Source organism: Carassius gibelio, chromosome B7 (assembly GCF_023724105.1).
Source record: "Carassius gibelio isolate Cgi1373 ecotype wild population from Czech Republic chromosome B7, carGib1.2-hapl.c, whole genome shotgun sequence".
Taxonomy (NCBI): Eukaryota; Metazoa; Chordata; class Actinopteri; order Cypriniformes; family Cyprinidae; genus Carassius; species Carassius gibelio.
The window spans coordinates 2,342,066-2,363,824 of record NC_068402.1 but is presented as its reverse complement, the minus strand read 5'-3'; the positions used below and the strand labels follow the sequence as shown (position 1 = coordinate 2,363,824).

Here is a 21,759-nt window from a genome sequence, read left to right as displayed (position 1 = left end):
ACTGAAAAATAATGAACCAAGCTACTTTGTTGAATTTAACAAAATGTTGAATCTGATTGGTTTTTACTAAATCAATCAATAAATAAATGACTGTATTGTGATTCACAATAAAAACTGAGGCTTTACAGATCTACAGCAGCATGCTGTATCCCTACACATTCTCACTCCCAGCTTGTCAAATATTGACGCTTACTTTCTGACACACACACTACACCTTTAGGTCATTTTTCGATGTGCAGGTTCTCCTTTGCTTTCAATAAAAATCCTTGGCATCAATATGCTGACGTGAAAGGCACTGGGAATTTAATTGTCGTAACTAACTTGTATCTCGAGTAATAATATTGCCATCATTGCATGTATGTTGAGTTGTAATTTTTCATGTAAATAGTCTCAACGGTTTTATTTACGTCAGTTTTTGCAAATACCTGCGACTGTACTTTTATTTTCCTGTCGTATTTTATATTGTTCAGAAGTTATAGGTTTAGGGTAAAGCTGGGGTTGTATTCCAGTCAAAGTACAAATTTATATAAAAGTATTTTTTTTTTTTACAAATGCATGCAAAACATTAACCTAAGACAAACAACTGAAAAAAATGGAGGACCCTGCATGTTGAAATTTAATGCTAAAAGGATACCCCTGAGCAATGAAAAATGATGCCAAAGGGTCCTGGCCACGTGTCAGTCAGTTAGGAGTGATAATGTGTTGCATAAGCAGGTTCTACAGTAAACATTTATTTAATAACACTGAATGACATGTAATCAAATGTGACTGAAATAATACGCTCATTGTTTATGCTTCAGTTTTACGTCAGAGATGTAAATCCTGTCCATCCTGAACGTGTGAATGTGCTGTAGACATAAACAAATGAATGAGGATGTGTTTACATGCAAACATATTCATGTCTCATAAACAAAACAAAAAAAAAAATACAATAAACGGCAGGAGTAGGAAACTAAACTATTAGAATATTCACAGAGAGATGAAATCAAAAAAATTAACAATGTTTCAATCTTTGCACTCCATTCAATCACAGTCTAGTATCTAGATTGAGTATCTAGACAGAGAACATCAGACACATTTCTTCTGAAACAGAAGCAGATGATGGTATTTTATTTTGGATGATGAGAGTCTTTTCTAACATTATAAATGGACCTCAGGGTAATAAATACACAATATGAGCAGATTAATGGAGGCTGGTCTCTGTTGCTCATGTCTGCTGTGTCTCATCTTCACCAGCAGAGACCTCGGCTCTGAAGAGGAAAATGAACGGGAATAATCCTCTTGTCTTTTCTTTTAATTTCTAAAACCCTTCTCACAATAATCCCAGATCTTCTTTCATCTCACACACTGGATCCTCAAACAGAGGTTTTAAAGGCTGTCAGTTTCACCTTCTTCACTAATGATCTCAGCCCTCATCAGTCAGATCATCTGTGGGTTACTTGTTTTAAAATGCATCATCTAAAAGTGACTCAACAGTAAAATAAAAATGCATTTCAAACTGAATGGAGCTATAATATTATAATAGCCACTTAGTGTCAAAATGTAAATTAAGAATATTTATAAGTATGTCATTCTGTTAAATAAGGTTCAATTTCATATTGACTGATAAAGACTGACACAGATGTAAGTATGGAAATTAATGGAAAGAGATGGACCATTACACAAATATAGAGGAAGTGAATATGAAATAGGGTTTTTAGACTAGTAAACAAATAATGTGGCACTGAATAAGTGACTCAGACTCAGGACAGATACACACGACCTCTGAAGTAAGAATAACTCATTCAACAAGTTCATTCTTTAACTAGAATTAGACTTTGAGATTATATTATATATATATATATATATATATATATATATATATATATATATATTCTGTTCATGTTTAACACCAAAATTAATCAGTGAATATTTAACATCTGAGTTTTTGATATCTTTTATCTTCAGAAATGGACCAGACTCTGTATTTCATTCTTCTTCTCATTGGTGAGTGTGTTTGTGGTTTTATTCATGATTTATAGTTTCATTAGGTTTGATCCTGTTATGAAAAGCATTAAAGCAGCGTCTCTCTTTCACAGCTCTCTGCTCCGTATCTGAATGTGTTCAGCGTCAGTATCACTTTATAAATGAGAAGAAGACCTGGACTGAAGCTCAGAGATACTGCAGAGAGAAATACACAGATCTGGCCACCGCTGACAACATGAACGACACGAACGAGCTGAAGAAGAGTGTGAATGATTCAAGTGTTCAGGATATCTGGATTGGGCTGAAGAAGACGGGTCTTGATGAATGGCACTGGTCTTCAGGTGAACCTGCGCTCTATCTGAACTGGGCTCCTGGACAACCAGAAGGCAGAGATTATTGTGCTATGATGACAAAGGGAAAATTTGAGGATTTGCCATGTAGTGATGAACGATATTTCATCTGCAACAACAGTGAGTGTAGATATTTACAATTATAACAACACTTCATTTATAGATGTACATTTAAAAAAATGATTGTAATGTATTGTAATTTTCATTAATTTCTAAATAACTAATCTAACTAACGTTTCTGGGACTTTTCAACATTTTATCTGCAGTGTAACAATGTCCTCTGTTTGATCATTCTCTCATGTGTCTGAATCCAGTGTTATAGAGAGACATATAAGCAAAAATAATGGACAAACAGAAAGAGTTTATAATAATCATGATGTTCCCAGGTGTTACTTCATGTTAAATATGTTTCATCTTTAAAATAATCCTGAATAAATTTTGAATATTCAATATATCACTAGCTTCAGAAGCAGCTCAAGCTGAATGACATGTTTCTGATGTTTCCATCGCTGCTTCTGTTCAGATACAAACCATAAAGCAGCATGAGAATAATGAACAAACTGAATCATCAATCTTCTATTTTTTTCTTAAAGCAAACACAGGACTTGTCTTTGTCGATCAGCCGAAGAGTTGGAGAGACGCTCAGAGTTACTGCAGACAGAATCACATTGATCTGGTCAGTGTGAGGAACCAGAACGAGAATCAACAGGTTCAGCAGATCATTAGTAATAATAGTGACAGACAGTTATCAGGATCACAGATCTGGATCGGTCTGTTCAGAGTCAGAGACTCATGGCAGTGGTCAGATCAGAGTGACTCTTCATTCAGAGACTGGGACACTGTTGAACCTAATAATGCTGGAGGAAATGAAAACTGTACAGCTCTTAATGCTCAGAGAAAATGGAATGACGTCTCTTGCACCAATCGATATCCTTTTGTGTGTTATGAAGGTGAGTAGATCTTCACTAAACACACACACACTCCATCATCACCTCCAGATCTCTTCAAGTTCACTCTACATGTCTGACATGACAAATTCATCCCCAGTGTTTGTTCTGCATGTTGTTTTTGATCAGTCTCTCTCTAGTTTCTGCTTGTGCTTGGTTTATCTGCAGATCCTGAACTGATTGTGATCCGAGAGAATGTGACGTGGTCTGAAGCTCTGAGATACTGCAGACAGAATCATGTGGATCTGGTCTCGGTTCATTCAGAAGAGATGCAGCGTCGTGTGATGAACGTGGTTAAACATGTGTCTACTGCAGAGGTGTGGTTGGGTTTACGTCACTCCTGCACTGTGGGCATCTGGTTCTGGGTGAGTGGAGATACGGTGTGCTATCAGAACTGGGCTCCAGGGAACGGCACATCAGAGGAGGACTGTGAACACACAGTGAGATCTGGAGCAGTTCAGTCTGGAGGAGATCAGCGCTGGATCAGTCTTCCTGAGACTCACAAACTCAACTTCATCTGCAGCAGATATTAAGAGTAAAGAATCTTTCTGATTTTCTTTCATGTTAAAGCTGCTAGAAGTCTTTCTGTATTTGAATTATAATGGAATAATGTGCTCTTAACAGCAATGTTTAATATTCTTTAGATGTCTAAAACACTAAAATAATATATGTCTGTGTTTTAGGAATCTCTCTGTATATCCGGTGTGGTCTCTTTTTTTTTATTTTGCGCTGATCATATATTAATATATTAAGTGACTGGTTTGATGTGATTCTGTGAGCAGCAGCTCTTGTAAAAATGACTTGTTTCTCAGCAGAAATGAAATATAATTATTCATAGAAAATCAGAAATGAAGTTTGGGTATAAAATCTTCTGTTTGATCCAAACAGAATATCAGCTCAAATAAATTCATCTTCAGCCGATATGTTTGTCTCCTGACTCTTTCCTGATGTTCCTCTGATATCACAGTGAGATTGTAAATTATGCAACGAGTCAAACATTTTAAAGAAGTCTCTTCCGTACACTAAGCCTGCATTTATTTGTGCCAAAGAACAGCAAAAACAACTATTTTAATATATTTTAAAATGTAATTTATTCCTGTAATTTCAAAGCTGAATGTTTAGCATCAATACACCAGTCACATCCTTCAAAAATCATCCCAATATTCTGATTAGCTGCTCAAGATACATGCAGTATGTATTATGTTGAAAACATAAGAGTATATTTTTTTTCCAGGTTTCTTTGAATAATATAAATCTCAGGAGAACAGCATTTATTAAATCTTTTAACATTACAGTATAAATGTCTTCACCATAATTTTGGATCAATATAAAGCATCCTTTCTAAATAAAAGTATTAATTTCTATAATGATGATGATGATAAATATTGGAATGATTTCTGAAGATCGTGTGACACTGAAGTCTGGGGGAAAAATGATTCTGAAAATACAGCTGCACAGAAATATACTACAGTTTAACAGATATTAAAATAGAAAGCAGTTATTTCAAATAATTATTTCACAATATTACTGCTTGTCACTGTGATGGAACGCACACAAATAGGTAGATCCAAAACGCAGTGTCTGTTGGGGTAAATCCAGAATCATAAATAAGCCAGGCACAGGTCAAAATCCAGGTAAACAGTCCAAAACAAGAAACATGACCAAAACCAGGGAACACGAAATACTGGGTGACATAAACCAAGGACTCCATGAAAATGACAGAAACAAACAGGGTATATATAGACAGTTGCAAACAATGTGAGTGGGAACAGCTGTGTGCAATGAACAGTGATTAGTCCAGATAAAGGCTAGTGTGAATTGCAGAACTGAAGTTGTGTGACGATATGGACCTCTAGTGGACACCCAGGGATACACAAACCAGACACTGTGATAGTCACGGGTCCCACCTCTGTCTGTGTTGTCCTGTCTGTTCGGTAGCTCGTGATCTGGGCAGTCAGCGCTGATCATGGTGGGGGTGCGAAGATCACAAGCTGACTCTTTCCCACCTGTCGCTCATTCCCCCACTCTCTTATATGTACAGGGAACTACACTAACCTTTTCCACTGGTGGCACTTGCGCTACTAACTTTTCCAGTTACTGGTGCAAAACATGATTTGGTCACACAAATTATTTATAGTAAGCCGCTCTGGATAATAATGAACAATAATGAAACTGTATTGCATACAGATGTGCTTTTTATTTTACTTGCCATCTTTTAAACCACATACCTTCTTGTTTTCTTTCTTACAGTACACACAGTGCATTGCTCTGTCTTGGTACCTTAATGTAGTAAGTTTGTGTGTGGCAAGGAAGAGGACAAAGGGGTCGGCTGGACTGCTGACGTATTTATTTAACAGAAAATGGGGTGGTGATGGCGCAGTGGATAAGACGCATGCCATTGGTCGGAGAGACCTGGGTTTGAATCCACTGTGAGACACCAATGTGTCCCTGAGCAAGACACTTAACCTCCACTTAACCGGCTTAAGAGGAGTGCGACCTCTGACATATTTAGCAATTGTAAGTCGCTTTGGATAAATGTAAATGTAGAAAATAAAGAAAGTTACAAACACCCAAACGGGGACTCTTATTCTGACACGCTCAGTAGCACTTCCGGTTTACTCCTTCCGGTTTTCCGTCTCCGGTTCGGGTCAGCAGTCCGTCTCTCTCTCGCTTGCATCCGTTTCTCCTGGCGTTTTATACTCTCTCCACACCAATTACTAGAACGTGAAACAGGTGATGATAATTTTTGCCCAAACCACTCACTTACCGCTCATCTCCTGATTCTCTCTCCCGCTGCAGACTTCACTAAACCACACCCTCCCGCCACACTTAACCACTGGTCGAACCTATTTCTGCCACGACGCCTTTGTGGCACCCATCTTACAAATATTACTTACACCACCCAGTTTGTCACATTAACTTTGTCTGGTAATCATGCCGAGCAGCAGTTTTGGTGGCAGTCCATGGCGCGGGATGCTCAACTGTTTGTGTCGGCCTGTCCGATTTGTCCTGCGGGCAAGGGATCCATTCGACCCCCAGCAGGGCTACTCCAGCCGTTGTCGGTTCCTTCGCGACCCTGGTCACACATAGTGATGGACTTTGTTGCGGGCTTGCCTCCGTCTATTGGCAAGACGGTAGTTCTCACTGTGGTGGACAGGTTCTCAAAGGCGGTCCATTTTATTTCCCTCCCCAAATTGCTTTCAGCGAGGTAGATAGCGACTATTGTCTTAGATCACATTTTCCATATTCATGGTCTCCTGGTGAATGTGGTTTCTGACAGGGCGCCCCAGTTTGTCCAGTTTGGTTTTGGTCAGAGTTCTGTCGACAGCTGGGATCGACTGCGAGCCTATACTTCGGATATCACCCGCAGACTATTTGTCAGGCGTTCCTGAGGTGGGGGGGTACTGTGACAGTGCAGGGGGCTTTCTCGGCTTCCCCTGCAGTCTGTGTCTGTGATTAGATTTCACCTTATCCACTCGCCCACCGCTCCAGTGGTGTTTGGTTCTCACATGGTTGGTTAAATATAACCCCCATATTGATTGGGCCCCTGGTTCTATTTTGGCTTGGAGCCCTTTCTCTTTAGCTCAGTGTTTGGATGCTTTTTTTCCCCAGTCTTGTCTCATTCTGTGTTGCAGGAGGAGCTGGTCAACCTGGCGGATGTACCAGAGTCTTACCATGATTTGAGACCAGTTATCAGTAAGTCCTGAGCTTCATCTCTGCCTCTGCACCGCCCGTACGACTGTGTGATAGACCTGTTGCCTGGCACTTTTCCATCCAAGGAGCGTCTTTACTCTCTGTCGGGTCCAGAGAGGGAGGCCATGGAGAGGTTCCTGTGTGGTCTGAAGACTCAATTGAAGAGTTGAGGGGATGCTTTGAATGTACCGATTGGGAACTGTTCACATCGGAGTGTAGTGATGTAGACGATCTTACTGAAACTGTGACTAATTATATTGTATTTTGCGAAGATTTGGTAATTCAAAAGAAACCTTGTATAGTTTTTCTGAATAATAAGCCTTGGATCACTAAACATGTCAACAACTCATTAATCAAAGGAATATTTATTTTAAACAAGGTGATAGTATTCAGTGCAAAGAGGCTAACAAACTAGTTAGAAATGAGGTGAAATTAGCAAAATTACGGTATAAGGAAAAGATAGAAACTATGTTTACAAATGGGAAGTCTCATGTAGCCTGCGATGGAGTAAAGTCTATAATTAGAATTAAACAGAAGAATAAATTTATTACTTCAGGAGGGAAATCTGATCATGAATTAGCTGATGATTTTAACTATTTTTACACAAGTTTTGATAATCATGATTTTTCAAAAGATTTATCTGATTATTGTGGGAATTCAGTGACTCAGAATTCTACTGTTAAATTTAGTCAAATTAGTAAGGCTGATTTACGTAGTTGTTTTGGTCAGGTTAAGTTTGGGAAAAGCCCAGGCCCTGATCATATTGCTGGTAGGCTGTTGAAGAATTGTGCAGAGCAGCTTTCCGAGATTTATTCATTTATTTTTAATGAATCATTAAAAAAATGTAAAGTCCCTCGTCTATGGAAAGATGCAATTGTGGTCTCCTTCTCTTAAAGATTATAGGCCTGTAGATCTGGTAGAGGAGTTGATGACGCCACTTGTACCCTACTGAATATGATTTTAAGACATTTGGAAGGAAAAAAGAATCATGTAGGTTTGCTATTTGTTGATTTTTTTTCTGCTTTTAATTGTGTTCAGCCTTTTATCTTGGCAAATAAATTGAGAGATAATTTTCATTTAGATTTAAACATTGTGCGTTGGTTGGTGGATTTTTTAACCAATAGTACGTATCAATGGAGTGTTGTTGAATGCCCTCACCGGCCACCGCTCCCAGCCCTTTTGCTGTCAAAGGTTAGATCCCTCCGGCACAAAATGGATGAACTCAAACAACTTATGTTACAAACTAACAAAGACTACAGTGACTGCTCTGCCATCTGCCTGACAGAGACCTGGCTGGATCAATCAGTACCTGACCAAGCGGTAACACTTCCAGGTTTCACATTACACCGTGCCGATAGATCACCCAAACTATCGCACAAGTCTAAAGGCGGTGGTATTTGCATAATGATCAATGAACGCTGGTGTACTAATTCTACAGAACCCATCCATGTATGCTCACCTCACCTGGAATACCTCACTGTTAAATGCAGACCATCATTTCTCCCACGGGAGTTCACATCATTAATCATGATCTGTGTGTACATTCCACCTGAGGCTAACGCTATTACCACCATAGCCGAGTTAGCCAACTACGTTTCCTCAGTGGAAAATATACACTCGGACGCAGCAGTCATTGTCCTCGGGGACTTTATCCAGACTAATCTGTCATCTGAGCTCCCCGGCTACCATCAGTAGGTAGCCTGTCCTAGCAGAGGGACCAACACGCTGGACCAATGCTATATTACCAGGGCTCCGCTGGGCAGGTCCGACCACGCAATGCTGCTGCTAATTCCACAATACAGACAAAAAGTTGAATCCTCCAAGTCACCATCAAAATTCAAAGATATGTACAGTCGAGATATGTACACTCTGTACAGTCGAGCTACAGAGAAGGACAGCAGCTTGTGAGTGTTTTGTCTTGTTTTCTCATTAGACTACTGGGTGATCATCATTACTAGGAAAGTTTTTGGTTTAAATTGTGTGTGTCTTACCCTGGTAAATACGTGCTGAAAGTGGTGCTGCCCGGTTTAGTTCTGCTAAATAGTGAGGCGTGGCCAGCTGACTTCAATCACAGGTAATCAGGCAAATACAAAACCGCTAGGTTCACCGCAGCAGCGGTCGTGGCAGCCCTTGTGTGAATCCTCCTTGTGTGAAGCCCGACGAGTGTTAAGACAATCGACTCTACCTGCGCGATTCCACCGAGCAAGGACACCGACAGGGTACTTGAGTATTGCTTTTCTCATCTTACTTTTTTGTATAGCTTGTTCTCAAACATCTCTTACACTTATAGTCACTGTGTGCTTTCAGATCTCTACTATCACTACTAACACTCAGAGAGCACGCTATGTACGTCGCAGGAAGGTCTGTCTGACAAACCTACGGCCTGTCCCTCTGACCTCTACTACTATGCTCTCTATTCCAGTTGGTCTCTGGAACTGTCAGTCTGCAGTTAACATTCCGGTTTCAACCTCATGGCACTGACAGAGACTTGGATCAAACCCGAAGATACTGCCACCCCTGCAGCCCTCTCCACTAATTTCAGTGTTCCCACACTCCTCGTACCACTGGGAGGGGTGGAGGTACGGGTCTCCTTATATCAAAAGAATGGAAATTTGATCTTCAGCCATCACCTACAGGTACTGGTTTATTTGAATCACATGCCATTACTGTAACCCACCCTGTTAAAATCCACTTTGTGGTCATTTATCGTCCCCCAGGTCAATTGGGAAACTTCTTGGAGGAGTTGGATGTGCTGCTATCAAACTTTCCAGAAGATGGTATTCCTCTGGTACTGCTTGGTGACTTCAACATCCACCTAGAAAACCCCCGGGCTGCTGACTTCAAAACTCTGCTCACCTCATTTGACCTCAAGCTAGTGTCTACTACAGCGACTCACAAATCAGGCAACCAACTGGACCTCATCTACATGCGCTGTTGCTCTGTGGACAACTCTTCAGTTGCTCCACTGCACACCTCAGACCACTTCCTCATTACTGCTAACCTAGCACTTACTCCTGAAGTGCCTCACACTCCAACGCAGGTCACCTTTCGACGGAACCTACGCTCACTCTCTCCATATCGCCTATCTTCTGTGGTTTCATCCTCGCTTCCTGCACTCTCTCAGTTTTCTGCTCTGGACACGAACAGCGCTACTGACACTCTTTGCTCCACTTTAACATCTTGCTTGGGCAACTTTTGCCCACTGTTGTCTAGACCAGCACGCACCGCCCCACCTGCCCTCTGGCTATCCGAGGTTCTCCGTCAACATCGCTTTAAACTCAGGGCTGCAGAGAGGAAATGGCAGAAATCATGAAACTCTACCGACCTCAGTGTGTATCAGTCTCTCCTCTCTTCCTTCTATGCAAATGTCTTCACGGCTAAAACATTCTACTACCACAACAAAATTAACAGCTGTTGTGATGCTCGGACACTCCTCAAGACTTTCTCTTCTCTTCTTGATCCGCCGCCACCACCTCCTCCATCGACTCTTACAGTGGACGACTTTGCAGTTTTCTTCACAAATAAGACAAGATCCATCAGTGACCAATTCTCCACACCGCAGACTGAGGACAACGTCACAATGACCGACGCACACTCTTTCTCCTCCTTCTCCCTACTCTCAGAGATGGACGTCTCCAAACTTCTCCTGTCCAGTCATCCTACTACTTGTCCACTTGATCCAATCCCCACTCACCTCCTTCAAGTGATCTCTTCTTCAGTCATACCTTCGCTTACTCACATAATCAATTCCTCTCTTCACTCTGGAACATGCGACTAGCAAGAGTAGCTTAAAAATCCTCAGTACTCATCTTACTGGACCTTTCTGCTGCTTATGACACTGTTAATCACCAGATTCTCCTGTCCACCCTCAGAAAGATGGGCATCTCTGGAACAGCACTCCTGTGGGTTAAGTCCTACCTCTCTGACAGATCCTTCAGTGTGTCTTGGAGGGGTGATGTTTCAAAGTCACACCACCTTGCTACTGGGGTTCCTCAAGGCTCAGTACTTTGACCACTTCTCTTCTCCATCTACATGACATCATTAGGATCTGTCATTCAGAAGCATGGCTTTTCTTAGCACTGCTACGCTGATGACACCCAACTCTACTTCTCATTCCAACCAGATGACCCGACGGTAGCTGCTCGCATTTCGGAAAAGACGATGATCCCGAATGCAGCAGCCAGGGTTGTCTTCAATGAGCCAAAAAAAGCTCACGTTACTCCTCTCCTCATCAGGTTTCACTGGCTACCAGTAGCTGCTCGCATCAAATTCAAGGTACTGATGCTAGCCTACAAGATGACCACTGGCACGGCACCAACTTACCTAAACTCACTGGTTCAATCTTATGTGACCTCCAGAAGTTTGCGCTCTGCAAGTGAATGACGCCTTGTGGTACCATCCCAAAGAAGTTCAAAATCACTCTCATGGACCTTTTCCTGGACTGTGCTCAGCTGGTGGAATGACCTTCCAATCTCAATTCGTACAGCCGAGTCTTTACTCATTTTCAAGAAACATCTAAAGACTCAACTGTTTCGCCTGCACTTAACCAACTAACACTAGAACTTTTCCTTTTCTTGTCTTTTCATTTATATAAAAAAAAAAAAAACCTGGCTATGCGTTCTATACTAGACTAACTGAGACTTGTCATGGCACTTGTATACTGTTGTTGTTGTTCTCTTGTTGACTTGACTGCTTCTATTGTTCTCATTTGTAAGTCCCTTGGATAAAGGCGTCTGCTAAATGATTAAATGTAAATGTAAATGTAGATATTACACAGTTAAGAAAGGAGAAAAATGCAGCTCATCTATCCGGAAACAAAGAACAATATATGGCTTCCAAATACAAACTGAGATCTGCAATAAGAAGAGCTAAATCCAATTATGCTACTAAACTAGAAGAACAAATCACCACTAATGATACACGATTTATCTGGAAAAAACTTCAAGACATGACAAATTACAAAAAGAAACCCACCCCCATACCTGACGGCTATGATCAGCTCTCTGATCAACTCTCCCCCCCTTTTACCATTTACAAGGAGGAGGTGAGGAGCACCTTCAGGGGACTTAAGAGGAATAAAGCCCCCGGTCCAGACAACATCAGCCCCACTGTTCTCCACCACTGCGCTGCAGAACTGGCTGGGGTCTTTGCCGACATTTTCAGTACCTCCCTCTGTCAAAACTTAGTACCCAAGTGCTTCAACGAATCCATTATCATTCCGGTTCCTAAGACCAAGACCATCTCCTGCCTCAATGATTACAGACCTATTGCCTTGACATCAGCATTCATGAAATCATTCGAGCGCATCATACTCAATCACCTAAAAACTGTCACCACCCCCCTCATGGACCCATTCCAATTTGCATACAGAGCCAACAGGTCAGTTGAGGACACCGTCAACTTAGCAATTCATCACTTACTGAACCACCTTGAGTCCGCAAATACATATGCCCGCATCCTGTTAATGGATTTCAGTTCTGCATTCAATACAATAAACCCCGCCAAACTTTTTAATATATTACTGGACATGAATATCGACCCATGCATCTGTCACTGGATTCACAGTTTTCTCTGGAACAGGCAATAGAAGGTAAAGATTAACAATTATACATCCTCCCCTCTGTTCCACAGTACAGGCGCACCTCAAGGTTGTGTTCTCTCACCCTGGCTCTCTCTCTACACAAACCAGCTCACATCACACCATAGTTCTGTCGTCCTATACAAATATGCGGACGATACAACCATCATAGGATTCATCACCAAAAAACCAAGAAACTGAATACCGTGCACAGATCAACCAAGCAGTGACCTGGTGAACAGACCAGAGGTGTGGACTCGAGTCGTGTGACTTGGACTCGAGTCAGACTCGAGTCATGAATTTGATTACTTCAGACTCGACTCGACAAAATGTACAAAGACTTGCAACTCGACTTGGACTTTAACATCAATGACTCATGACTTCACTTGGACTTGCGCCGTTTGACTCGAGAAGACTTGCTACTTCCCATGAAAACCTGGGGGGGGGGAAATGTTCACATGGCCGCGCGCCGCTCTCCGTATTACGGAGCCCCGCACGTCACCTGTAGGAGAAAAAAATCAATCCGTGGTGACGGTTTTGCCAATCCGTCCCCTCAGTTTATAAACCGTTCCTCAGAAATTCATTAACTGTTCCCTCGGTTTAACAAATCGTACCCACGGATTAGCAAACCGTGCCCACGAATTCCCAATCCGTGCGCTCAGATTTTGTAAACCGTACCCTCTGTTTTTGAATACGTATACGAATTCATAATCCGTGCGCACGCTTTCGCAATCCGTTCCCTCGGATTTGTAAACTGACACGCATTTGTAGCTCCGCCCCCACCGGCAGATTCATTTCTGTTTATCAACAGTTCACAAAATAGTCTTCTTTTTAGCATTTATTTTACATTAATCACCAATAGGATAAGACACAACCGCCTGTGTTTTATGGCCAAAAAAATAAACGGTAAAGAAAATAAGGGTAAAAAGCAATACAAAACAAATAATATGCCGGTTATGTTTTCATTCCTTTTCTCTCTAACTGAGTGCAATGTTATTTTTGGCCTCATTATTTAATAATAACATTAACAGTGAAACATGCATCTAACTCTGGCAGGTGGGGTGGGGTGGGGTGGTTGGAGCTTAGTATAATAAAATCACAAAAATAAATCATGTTCAGAAAGAATTGTACACAAGCATTTCCAAAACTGTCAAAGGTAATTTAAAAATAAAGCAATTCATGAATTATTTTCTTGTACTCATTTATTTAGCCTACAAATTAAAATTATAAAAATAACTTTTTTTATCATTATTATATATTATTATACAGGTTATGCATGAGAATCTTTTATCTAAAACAATTTACAACAGAGGACAAAATTACTCCAGAGTTAGTCACAATGCCAGGTTTATTGTACAATAATAATCAAGTGCTATTATAAGATTATTCTTTTATTATTATTAAACCTATTCCACATAATTATATTCAATAAAACTGTTAACACTTAGGAGCTTGCTGCATGAATCCGTGAGTACAGATCCGTGGGAACGGATTGCGAAAGCGCGCGCACGGATAATGAATTTGTGGGTACGGATTCAAAAACCGAGGGTATGGTTAACAAAATCTAAGCGCACGGATTGGATTTGTTAAACCGAGGGAACAGTTTATGAATTCGTGAGTACGGTTTATAAACTGAGGGGACGGATTGCAAAACCATCGACACGGATTGATTTTTTTCTCCTACAGGTGACGTACGACACCTGAAGTTGCACAAAGAAAGGTAAGTTTGAATGAATGCTAAACACCTTATCGGATGTACCATATTGTATCAACGAGACAGTAAACGCATGTCTCCCTTGCTGGTTCATGCTAACAAAAATAGGGATTTTTGAACTTGGATTATATGAGATACATGAGTGTAGCACACTCAGATGGAAAACCTCGCCAACATCATGTCAACGTCCATTTTAAAGTACCATTTCTACCTTGCTGCTAGACGGATAAACACAAATGTATATCTCAGTCTCTCCACCACACATGAGACAAAAACAGGCTAGTGCAATATGCTGTTGAAATACCAACATTTTTTTGTGAAAATTTAAATTTTCAGTTTTTTTTTTCTGTATTTTATTAATGTCATTGTATAAATGAGGTTCAAATAAATACAAATCTTACAGACATACATCATTTGTATACATTTTATTTCTGTGGTAAGAGGACTTGAAATGACTCGAAACTAAAATGGTAGACTTTGGACTCGACTTGAGACTTGCCTCATCTTTGACTCGACTTGACTCGGGACTCGAGGGCAAAGACAACTTACTTGTGACTTGCATAACAATGACTTTGTCCCACCTCTGGTACAGACCATGATCTCCTACTCATTACATCAAAAACAAAAGAACTCATCGACCTAAGACGTCAGCCATCCCCCAAAACACCAGTGCTCATTGAAGGTGAACCCATTTCCATCATTGATTCATTCAAATTCCTTGGGACCCATATCAGCAACAACCTCAAATGGAAAATCAACACAGATCATATCTACAAAAAAGCCCAGCAAAGTCTTTTCCATCTCCGACAGCTTAAGAAGTTCAGAGTAAGGTTTCATCTCCTGCTCGCTTCTATACGGCCATCGTTGAAAGCATCCTCATCCACATCCATCACAGTTTGGTTTGGCAGTCTTGACACACTTTCCAGGAAGAAATTACAATGCATCATCAACAGAGCATCCAAAGTTATTGGTTCACCCCTACCATCCCTTGAATCACTCTACCACAAACGGACACTACGCAGAGCCCACAAAATAATTTCTGATATCACCCACCCTGCACACTACGCCTTCCAGCTACTGCCCTCTGGAGGCGTTACAGGACAATATCCTCCAGAATAACTCGCTTCAAAAATAGTTTCATCCCAATAGCAATAAACTTTTTGAACTCTGAACGCCGAGGACTGTGGATTAAGCATGACCCTTTATGTATTATTATGTATCAATGTGTCTGTATGTATATGTATGTTATTTTATTTTATATGTTTATTGTTTGTTTAATGTAATGCTGGAACCTGTACCAAACAGCTTTACTAAAACAAATTCCACCAGCTTGGCTGTGTGGTCATTAAAATAAAAATAAAAAATCGAAATCAATATACATAACTTTATAACTAAGAAGGGTGCCACATACAGCTCTGTCCCAGTGCACTCTTGAAAAAAGCAACTTTAAAAGAAGAAACTATGGCAAATTAACACTGCAAAATAATGAACAAAGCTACCTTGTTGAATTAAATAGTATTAAATCTGATTGGTTTTTACTAAATCAGTCAATAAATAAATGACTGTATTGTGATTCACAATAAAAACTGAGGCTTAACAGATATACAGCAGCATGCTGTATCCCTACACATTCTCACTCCCAGCTCGTCACATATTGAGGCTTTGTCAGGACCCCTTGGCCTTACTTTCTGACACACAGGATATACCTTTTGGTCAATTTTCGATGTGCAGGTTCTTCATTGCTTTAAATACAAATCCTTGGCATCAATATGCTGACGTGAAAGGCACTGGGAATTTTATTGTCTTAACTAACTTATATATTGAGTAATTATATACTGAATTGAAACATATTTACAATCTAACTTTTCTGCAATAAAATGAATAAATTATAAGACTGACTGACATTTAATCACATGTAACTGAAAGAATAACATTCATTGTTTATGCTTCTGTTTTACGTCAGAGATGCAAATACTGTCCACCCTGAACGTCTAAATGTGCTGTGGACATAAACAAATGAATGAGGATGTGTTTACATGCAAACATATATTCATGTTTCATAAACAAACAAAAAAAATACAATAAACGGCAGGAGTAGGAAACTAAACTATTAGAATTTTGAGATGAAATCTAAATCTTTGTATTCAATTCAATCACAGTCTAGTATCTAGATTGAGTATCTAGACAGAGAACATCAGACACATTTATTCTGAAACAGAAGCAGATGATGGTATTGTATTCTGGATGATGAGAGTCTTTTCTAACATTATAAATGGACCTCAGGGTTATAAATACACAATATGAGCAGATTAATGGAGACTGGTCTGTGTTGCTCATGTCTGCTGTGTCTCATCTTCACCAGCAGAGGCCTCGGCTCTGAAGAGGAAAAAGAAGGGCAAGAATCGTCTTGTCTTTTCTTTTAATTTCTAAAACCTTTCTCACAATAGTCACAGATCTTCTTTCATCTCACACACTGGATCCTCAAACAGAGGTTTTAAAGGCTGTCAGTATCACCTTCTTCACTAATGATCTCAGCCCTCATCAGTCAGATCATCTGTGGGTTGTTTGTTTTAAAAAGCACCATCTAAAAGTGACTCAACAGTAAAATAAAAATGCATTTCTAACTGAATGAAGCTATAATATTATAATAGCCAATTAGTTTTAAGTGTCAAAATGTAAATAATGTTCATAAGTATGTAATTCTGTTAAATAAGGTTCATTTTCATATTGACTGATACTGACTGACACAGATGTAAGTATGGAAATTAATGGAAAGAGATGGACCAATACACAAATATAGAGGAAGTGAATACGAAATAGGTTTTTTTTTAGACTAGTAAACAAATAATGTGATGCTGAATAAGAGACTCATCAGACTCAGGACAGAAACACGACCGCTAAAGTAAGAATAACTCATAAGTTCATTCTTTAACTAGAATTAGACTTTGAGATTATATATATATATATATATATATATATATATATATATATATATATATATATATATATATATATATATATATTATATTCTGTTCATGTTTTACACCAAAAAATGAATCAGTGAATATTTAACATCTGAGTTTTCTAACATCTTTTATCTTCAGAAATGGACCAGACTCTGTATTTCATTCTTCTTCTCTTTGGTGAGTGTGTTTGTGGTTTTATTCATGATTTCTAGTTTCATTAGGTTTGATCCTGTTATGAAAAGCATTAAAGCAGCGTCTCTCTTTCACAGCTCTCTGCTCCGTATCTGAATGTGTTCAGCGTCAGTATCACTTTATAAATGAGAAGAAGACCTGGACTGAAGCTCAGAGATACTGCAGAGAGAAATACACAGATCTGGCCACCGCTGACAACATGAACGACACGAACGAGCTGAAGAAGAGTGTGAATGATTCAAGTGTTCAGGATATCTGGATTGGGCTGCAGAAGACGGGTCGTGATGAATGGCAGTGGTCTTCAGGTGAACCTGCGCTCTATCTGAACTGGGCTCTTGGACAACCAGAAACCAGTTATTGTGGTATGATGTCAAATGGAAAATTTGAGGATTTGCCATGTAGTGATGAACGATATTTCATCTGCAACAACAGTGAGTATAGATATTTACAATGACAACAACAATTTATTTATAGATGTACATTTAAAAAAATGATTGTAATGTATTGTAATTTTCATTAATTTCTAAATAACTAATCTACTGACCAAGTAAATGTTTCTAGGACTTTTCAACATTTTAGCTGCAGTGTAACAATGTCCTCTGTTTGATCATTCTCTCATCCGACTCTTTGTGTCTTAATCCAGTGTTATAGAGACACATATAAGCAAAAATAATGGACAAACAAAAAGAGTTTATAATAATCAGGATGTTCCCAGATGTAACTTCATGTTAAATATGTTTCATCTTTAAAATAATCGTGAATAAATTTTGAATATTCAATATATCACTAGCTTCAGAAGCAGCTCAAGTTGAATGACATGTTTCTGATGTTTCCATCGCTGCTTCTGTTCAGCTACATACCATAAATCAACATAAGAATAATAAACAAAATGATTCATCAATCTTCTATTTTTTTCTAAAAGCAAACACAGAACTTGTCTTAGTCGATCAGCTGAAGAGTTGGAGAGACGCTCAGAGTTACTGCAGAAAGAATCACATTGACCTGGTCAGTGTGAGGAACCAGAACGAGAATCAACAGGTTGAACGGTTCATTAGTCATAATAACTCATCTGGATTATGGATCTGGATCGGTCTGTTCAGAGACTCATGGCAGTGGTCAGATCAGAGTGACTCTTCATTCAGAGACTGGAACACTGGTGAACCTAATAATTGGGGAGGAAATGAAAACTGTACAGCTCTTAATGCTCAGAGAAAATGGTTTGACGTCTCTTGCACCAATCAATATCCTTTTGTGTGTTATGAAGGTGAGTAGATCTTCACTAAACACACACACTCCATCATCACCTCCAGATCTCTTAAAGTTCACTCTACATTCATCCCCAGTGTTTGTTCTGCATGTTGTTTTAGATCAGTCTCTCTCTAGTTTCTGCTTGTGCTTGGTTTGGTTTCCAGATAAACTGATTGTGATCAGAGAGAATGTGACGTGGTCTGAAGCTCTGAGATACTGCAGACAGCATCATGTGGATCTGGTCTCGGTTCATTCAGAAGAGATGCAGCGTCGTGTGATGAACGTGGTTAAACTGGCGTCTACTGCGGAGGTGTGGTTGGGTTTACGTCACTCCTGCACTGTGGGCATCTGGTTCTGGGTGAGTGAAGATACCGTGTGCTATCAGAACTGGGCTCCAGGGAACGGCACATCAGAGGAGGACTGTGAACACACAGTGAGATCTGGAGCAGTTCAGTCTGGAGGAGATCAGCGCTGGATCAGTCTTCCTGAGTCTCACAAACTCAACTTCATCTGCAGCAGATATTAAGAGTAAAGAATCTTTTCTCTGTCTTTCTGATTTTCTTTCATGTTGAAGTTGCCAGAAGTCTTTCTGTATTTGAATTATCATGGAATAATGTGCTCTTAACAGCATTGTTTAATATTCTTTAGATGTGTAAAACACTAAAATAATATATGTCTGGTGTGGTCTCTTTAATCATATATTAGTATATTAAGTGACTGGTTTGATGTGATTCTATGAGCAGCAGCTCTTAAAAAATTACTTGTTTCTCAGCAGAAATGAAATCTGATTATTCATAGAAAATCAGAAATGAAGTTTGGGTATAAAATCTTGTGTTTGATCCAAACAAAACATCAGCTCAAATAAACTCATCTGCTGCCGATATGTTTGTCTCCTGACTCTTTCCTGATGTTCCTCTGATATCACAGTGAAATTGTAAATTATGCGACCAGTCAAAGTTTTAAAGAAGTCTCTACTGTTCACTAAGCCTGCATTTATTTGTGCCAAAGAACAGCAAAAACTACGGAAGTTCTAAGCGGCCATGCATTATAATTTCTTTCTTCTAGTTTTCTCGTTATAACGACTTAGATTTCTCGTTATCTCGACATAACGAAGTTCGTTTTCTCGTTATAACGACTTAATTTTCTCGTTATCTCGACAAAACGAAGTTCGTTTTCTCGTAATAACGACTTAATTTTCTCTAAGAAGTTACAAAACTGCACCAGCAGGTGGCACTATAGACCTTAATATATTATCCATTTTCCTGTACGCGGACCTTCCTTGTCATCGATATAATTTGTGCAGTCTTGTTCTTTACTGACATTTAATTAATTCATAAATGTTAAATGCTTGAATCAATATGATTATTTTGTGTATTAAGTTCCTGCTAGATATGAGTTTCACCAACGCGTTCTGTGTCATAAAATAACTGCTTATCAAAACCAAGGTTGACGTCACTGTATTCTGTTTGCACCTATATCTTTATTTGTGCTTCTTTTAGCCACATGATTAATAAGCGGAGATGTTCTGTTTATCTACAGTAGGACGGGATTTAACGATGTAGGCTGATGTGCTTCTTTTCCTTATTACTAATCATTATTTTTAACCATATTGATGAGAAATGTGATGTATATGTAAAATCCATAGGCTAATTTAATTCAGTTTTGTTCTATAATGTTGTAATCATTTTTTTTTTCTACACACACACACACACACACACACACACACACACACTCACACACACATACATACACTACACGTACACATGAACGCTCTTTTCAAACAGATGCTTGTAACACACATGATATCTCCCACATCATATAATACTACAAATTATAAATTATATATCATTTTATTTAAAATAAAGGGAAAATTAAAAGTGAGTTTAATCCAAGCAGCTCTAATGGCACGGTGTTGCCATTTAAACATGTTAATAACAAAACAAAACGTTTGTTGTACTGTCTATGGAAAAATCAACAGTGATTGATCAGCCTTTATTTATGTACAGTATTGAAGATGTTATTACCTAGGCGAAGCAAAATTTGCTGTAATATAGGCTACAGTAAGAGCACGTGCATGGTTGTCCATCAGATGCCTGTCAAAGTTGAGTTCTTTACTATAGCAACAGTAAAACTGTCATGTCATTATAACGAGAAAACAAACTTTCATTATGTCGAGATAACAAGAAAAATAAGTCATTTTAACGAGAAAACAACTTTCGTTATGTCGAGATAACGAGAAAATTAAGTCGTTATAACGAGAAAACAAAAAGGAAAAAAAATTATAATGCATGGCCGCTTAGAACTTCCGTGAAAAACAACAATTTTTATATATTTTAAAATGTAATTTATTCCTGTAACTTCAAAGCTGAATGTTTAGCATCAATACACCAGTCACATCCTTCAAAAATCATCCCAATATTCTGATTAGCTGCTCAAAATAAATGCAATATGTATTATGTTGAAAACATATGAGTATATTTTTTCCAGGTTTCTTTGAAGAATATAAATCTCAGGAGAACAGCATTTATTAAATCTTATAACATTACAGTATAAATGTCTTCACCATACTTTTGGATCAATTTAAAGCATCCTTTCTAAATAAAGAAAGGAACCCCCCAAAAAAAGAATATATTAAAAAATAATATTAAATAAAAAGAAAAATTATACTGACTCCAAGCTTTTGAATGGTATAGTGTATAATGTTACAAAAGTTTTTTTTGTTGTTTTTGTTTGTTTTTTCTCTCAGATAAACGTAGAACTTTTGATTTTTCTATTGATCAAAGAATCTTGAAGAAAAAATAATATTATTTGTCCTGTGTGTTCGTAGCTGGTGGTCTGGGCAATCAGCCCTGATCTTGGCTGGGTTGTGCAGATTACGAGCTGATTCTTTCCCACCTGTCACTCGTTTCCCCACTCCCTTATATGTCTCTGCCTTTCTGTCTGTCATAGTGAGTTCCTCATCTACGAGACGCGGCGGCGGGGGAACCAGAGTAGGTGGATTAATACGTGCATAAAACACGGGTTTAATTTTGGACACATGAAAGGCGGGATGTATCCTCCTGTACGCTGAGGTAGTTTGAGGCGCAAATAAACGGTTCGGTGGACA

The 21,759-nt window shown here is 39.1% G+C and overlaps 4 protein-coding genes across 10 annotated transcripts in view; 2 read left to right on the top strand and 2 right to left on the bottom strand.

Moving 5' to 3' along the window:
* Nucleotides 1–21,759, bottom strand: part of LOC127962242 (lysophospholipid acyltransferase LPCAT4) — a 75,095-nt gene that overhangs the window by 34,467 nt on the left and 18,869 nt on the right. The gene's annotated exons all lie outside the window — the stretch shown is intronic.
* LOC127962282 (H/ACA ribonucleoprotein complex subunit 3) overlaps nucleotides 1–21,759 on the bottom strand; it is a 78,904-nt gene that overhangs the window by 45,217 nt on the left and 11,928 nt on the right. The gene's annotated exons all lie outside the window — the stretch shown is intronic.
* LOC127962254 (macrophage mannose receptor 1-like) lies at nucleotides 1,938–4,118 on the top strand. The gene is made up of 4 exons (XM_052561802.1): nucleotides 1,938–1,986; nucleotides 2,079–2,435; nucleotides 2,909–3,265; nucleotides 3,431–4,118. Exons 1-4 carry the CDS (start codon nucleotides 1,950–1,952, stop codon nucleotides 3,793–3,795), a joined length of 1,116 nt encoding a protein of 371 aa, XP_052417762.1. The 5' UTR covers nucleotides 1,938–1,949; the 3' UTR covers nucleotides 3,796–4,118.
* On the top strand, nucleotides 17,354–19,231 carry LOC127962255 (macrophage mannose receptor 1-like). Of its 2 annotated transcripts, XM_052561803.1 has the most exons (4): nucleotides 17,354–17,390; nucleotides 17,483–17,836; nucleotides 18,328–18,669; nucleotides 18,818–19,231. In XM_052561803.1, the coding sequence occupies exons 1-4, from the start codon at nucleotides 17,354–17,356 to the stop codon at nucleotides 19,177–19,179; spliced, it is 1,095 nt and encodes a 364-aa protein (XP_052417763.1). In that variant the 3' UTR covers nucleotides 19,180–19,231. The 2 variants fall into 2 exon arrangements, with proteins under 2 accessions (XP_052417763.1, XP_052417764.1); XM_052561804.1 differs by lacking the exon at nucleotides 18,328–18,669.

Excerpts from the sequence above, each read along its gene's own strand:
- LOC127962254 (XM_052561802.1), top strand. The coding sequence starts at position 1,950 with ATGGACCAGACTCTGTATTTCATTCTTCTTCTCATTG. Across the intron at positions 2,436-2,908 it reads ATATTTCATCTGCAACAACA|CAAACACAGGACTTGTCTTT; the intron begins GTGAGTGTAGAT and ends TTTTTCTTAAAG. Across the intron at positions 3,266-3,430 it reads TCCTTTTGTGTGTTATGAAG|ATCCTGAACTGATTGTGATC; the intron begins GTGAGTAGATCT and ends GTTTATCTGCAG.
- LOC127962255 (XM_052561803.1), top strand. The coding sequence starts at position 17,354 with ATGGACCAGACTCTGTATTTCATTCTTCTTCTCTTTG. Across the intron at positions 17,391-17,482 it reads TTTCATTCTTCTTCTCTTTG|CTCTCTGCTCCGTATCTGAA; the intron begins GTGAGTGTGTTT and ends TCTCTTTCACAG. Across the intron at positions 18,670-18,817 it reads TCCTTTTGTGTGTTATGAAG|ATAAACTGATTGTGATCAGA; the intron begins GTGAGTAGATCT and ends TTTGGTTTCCAG.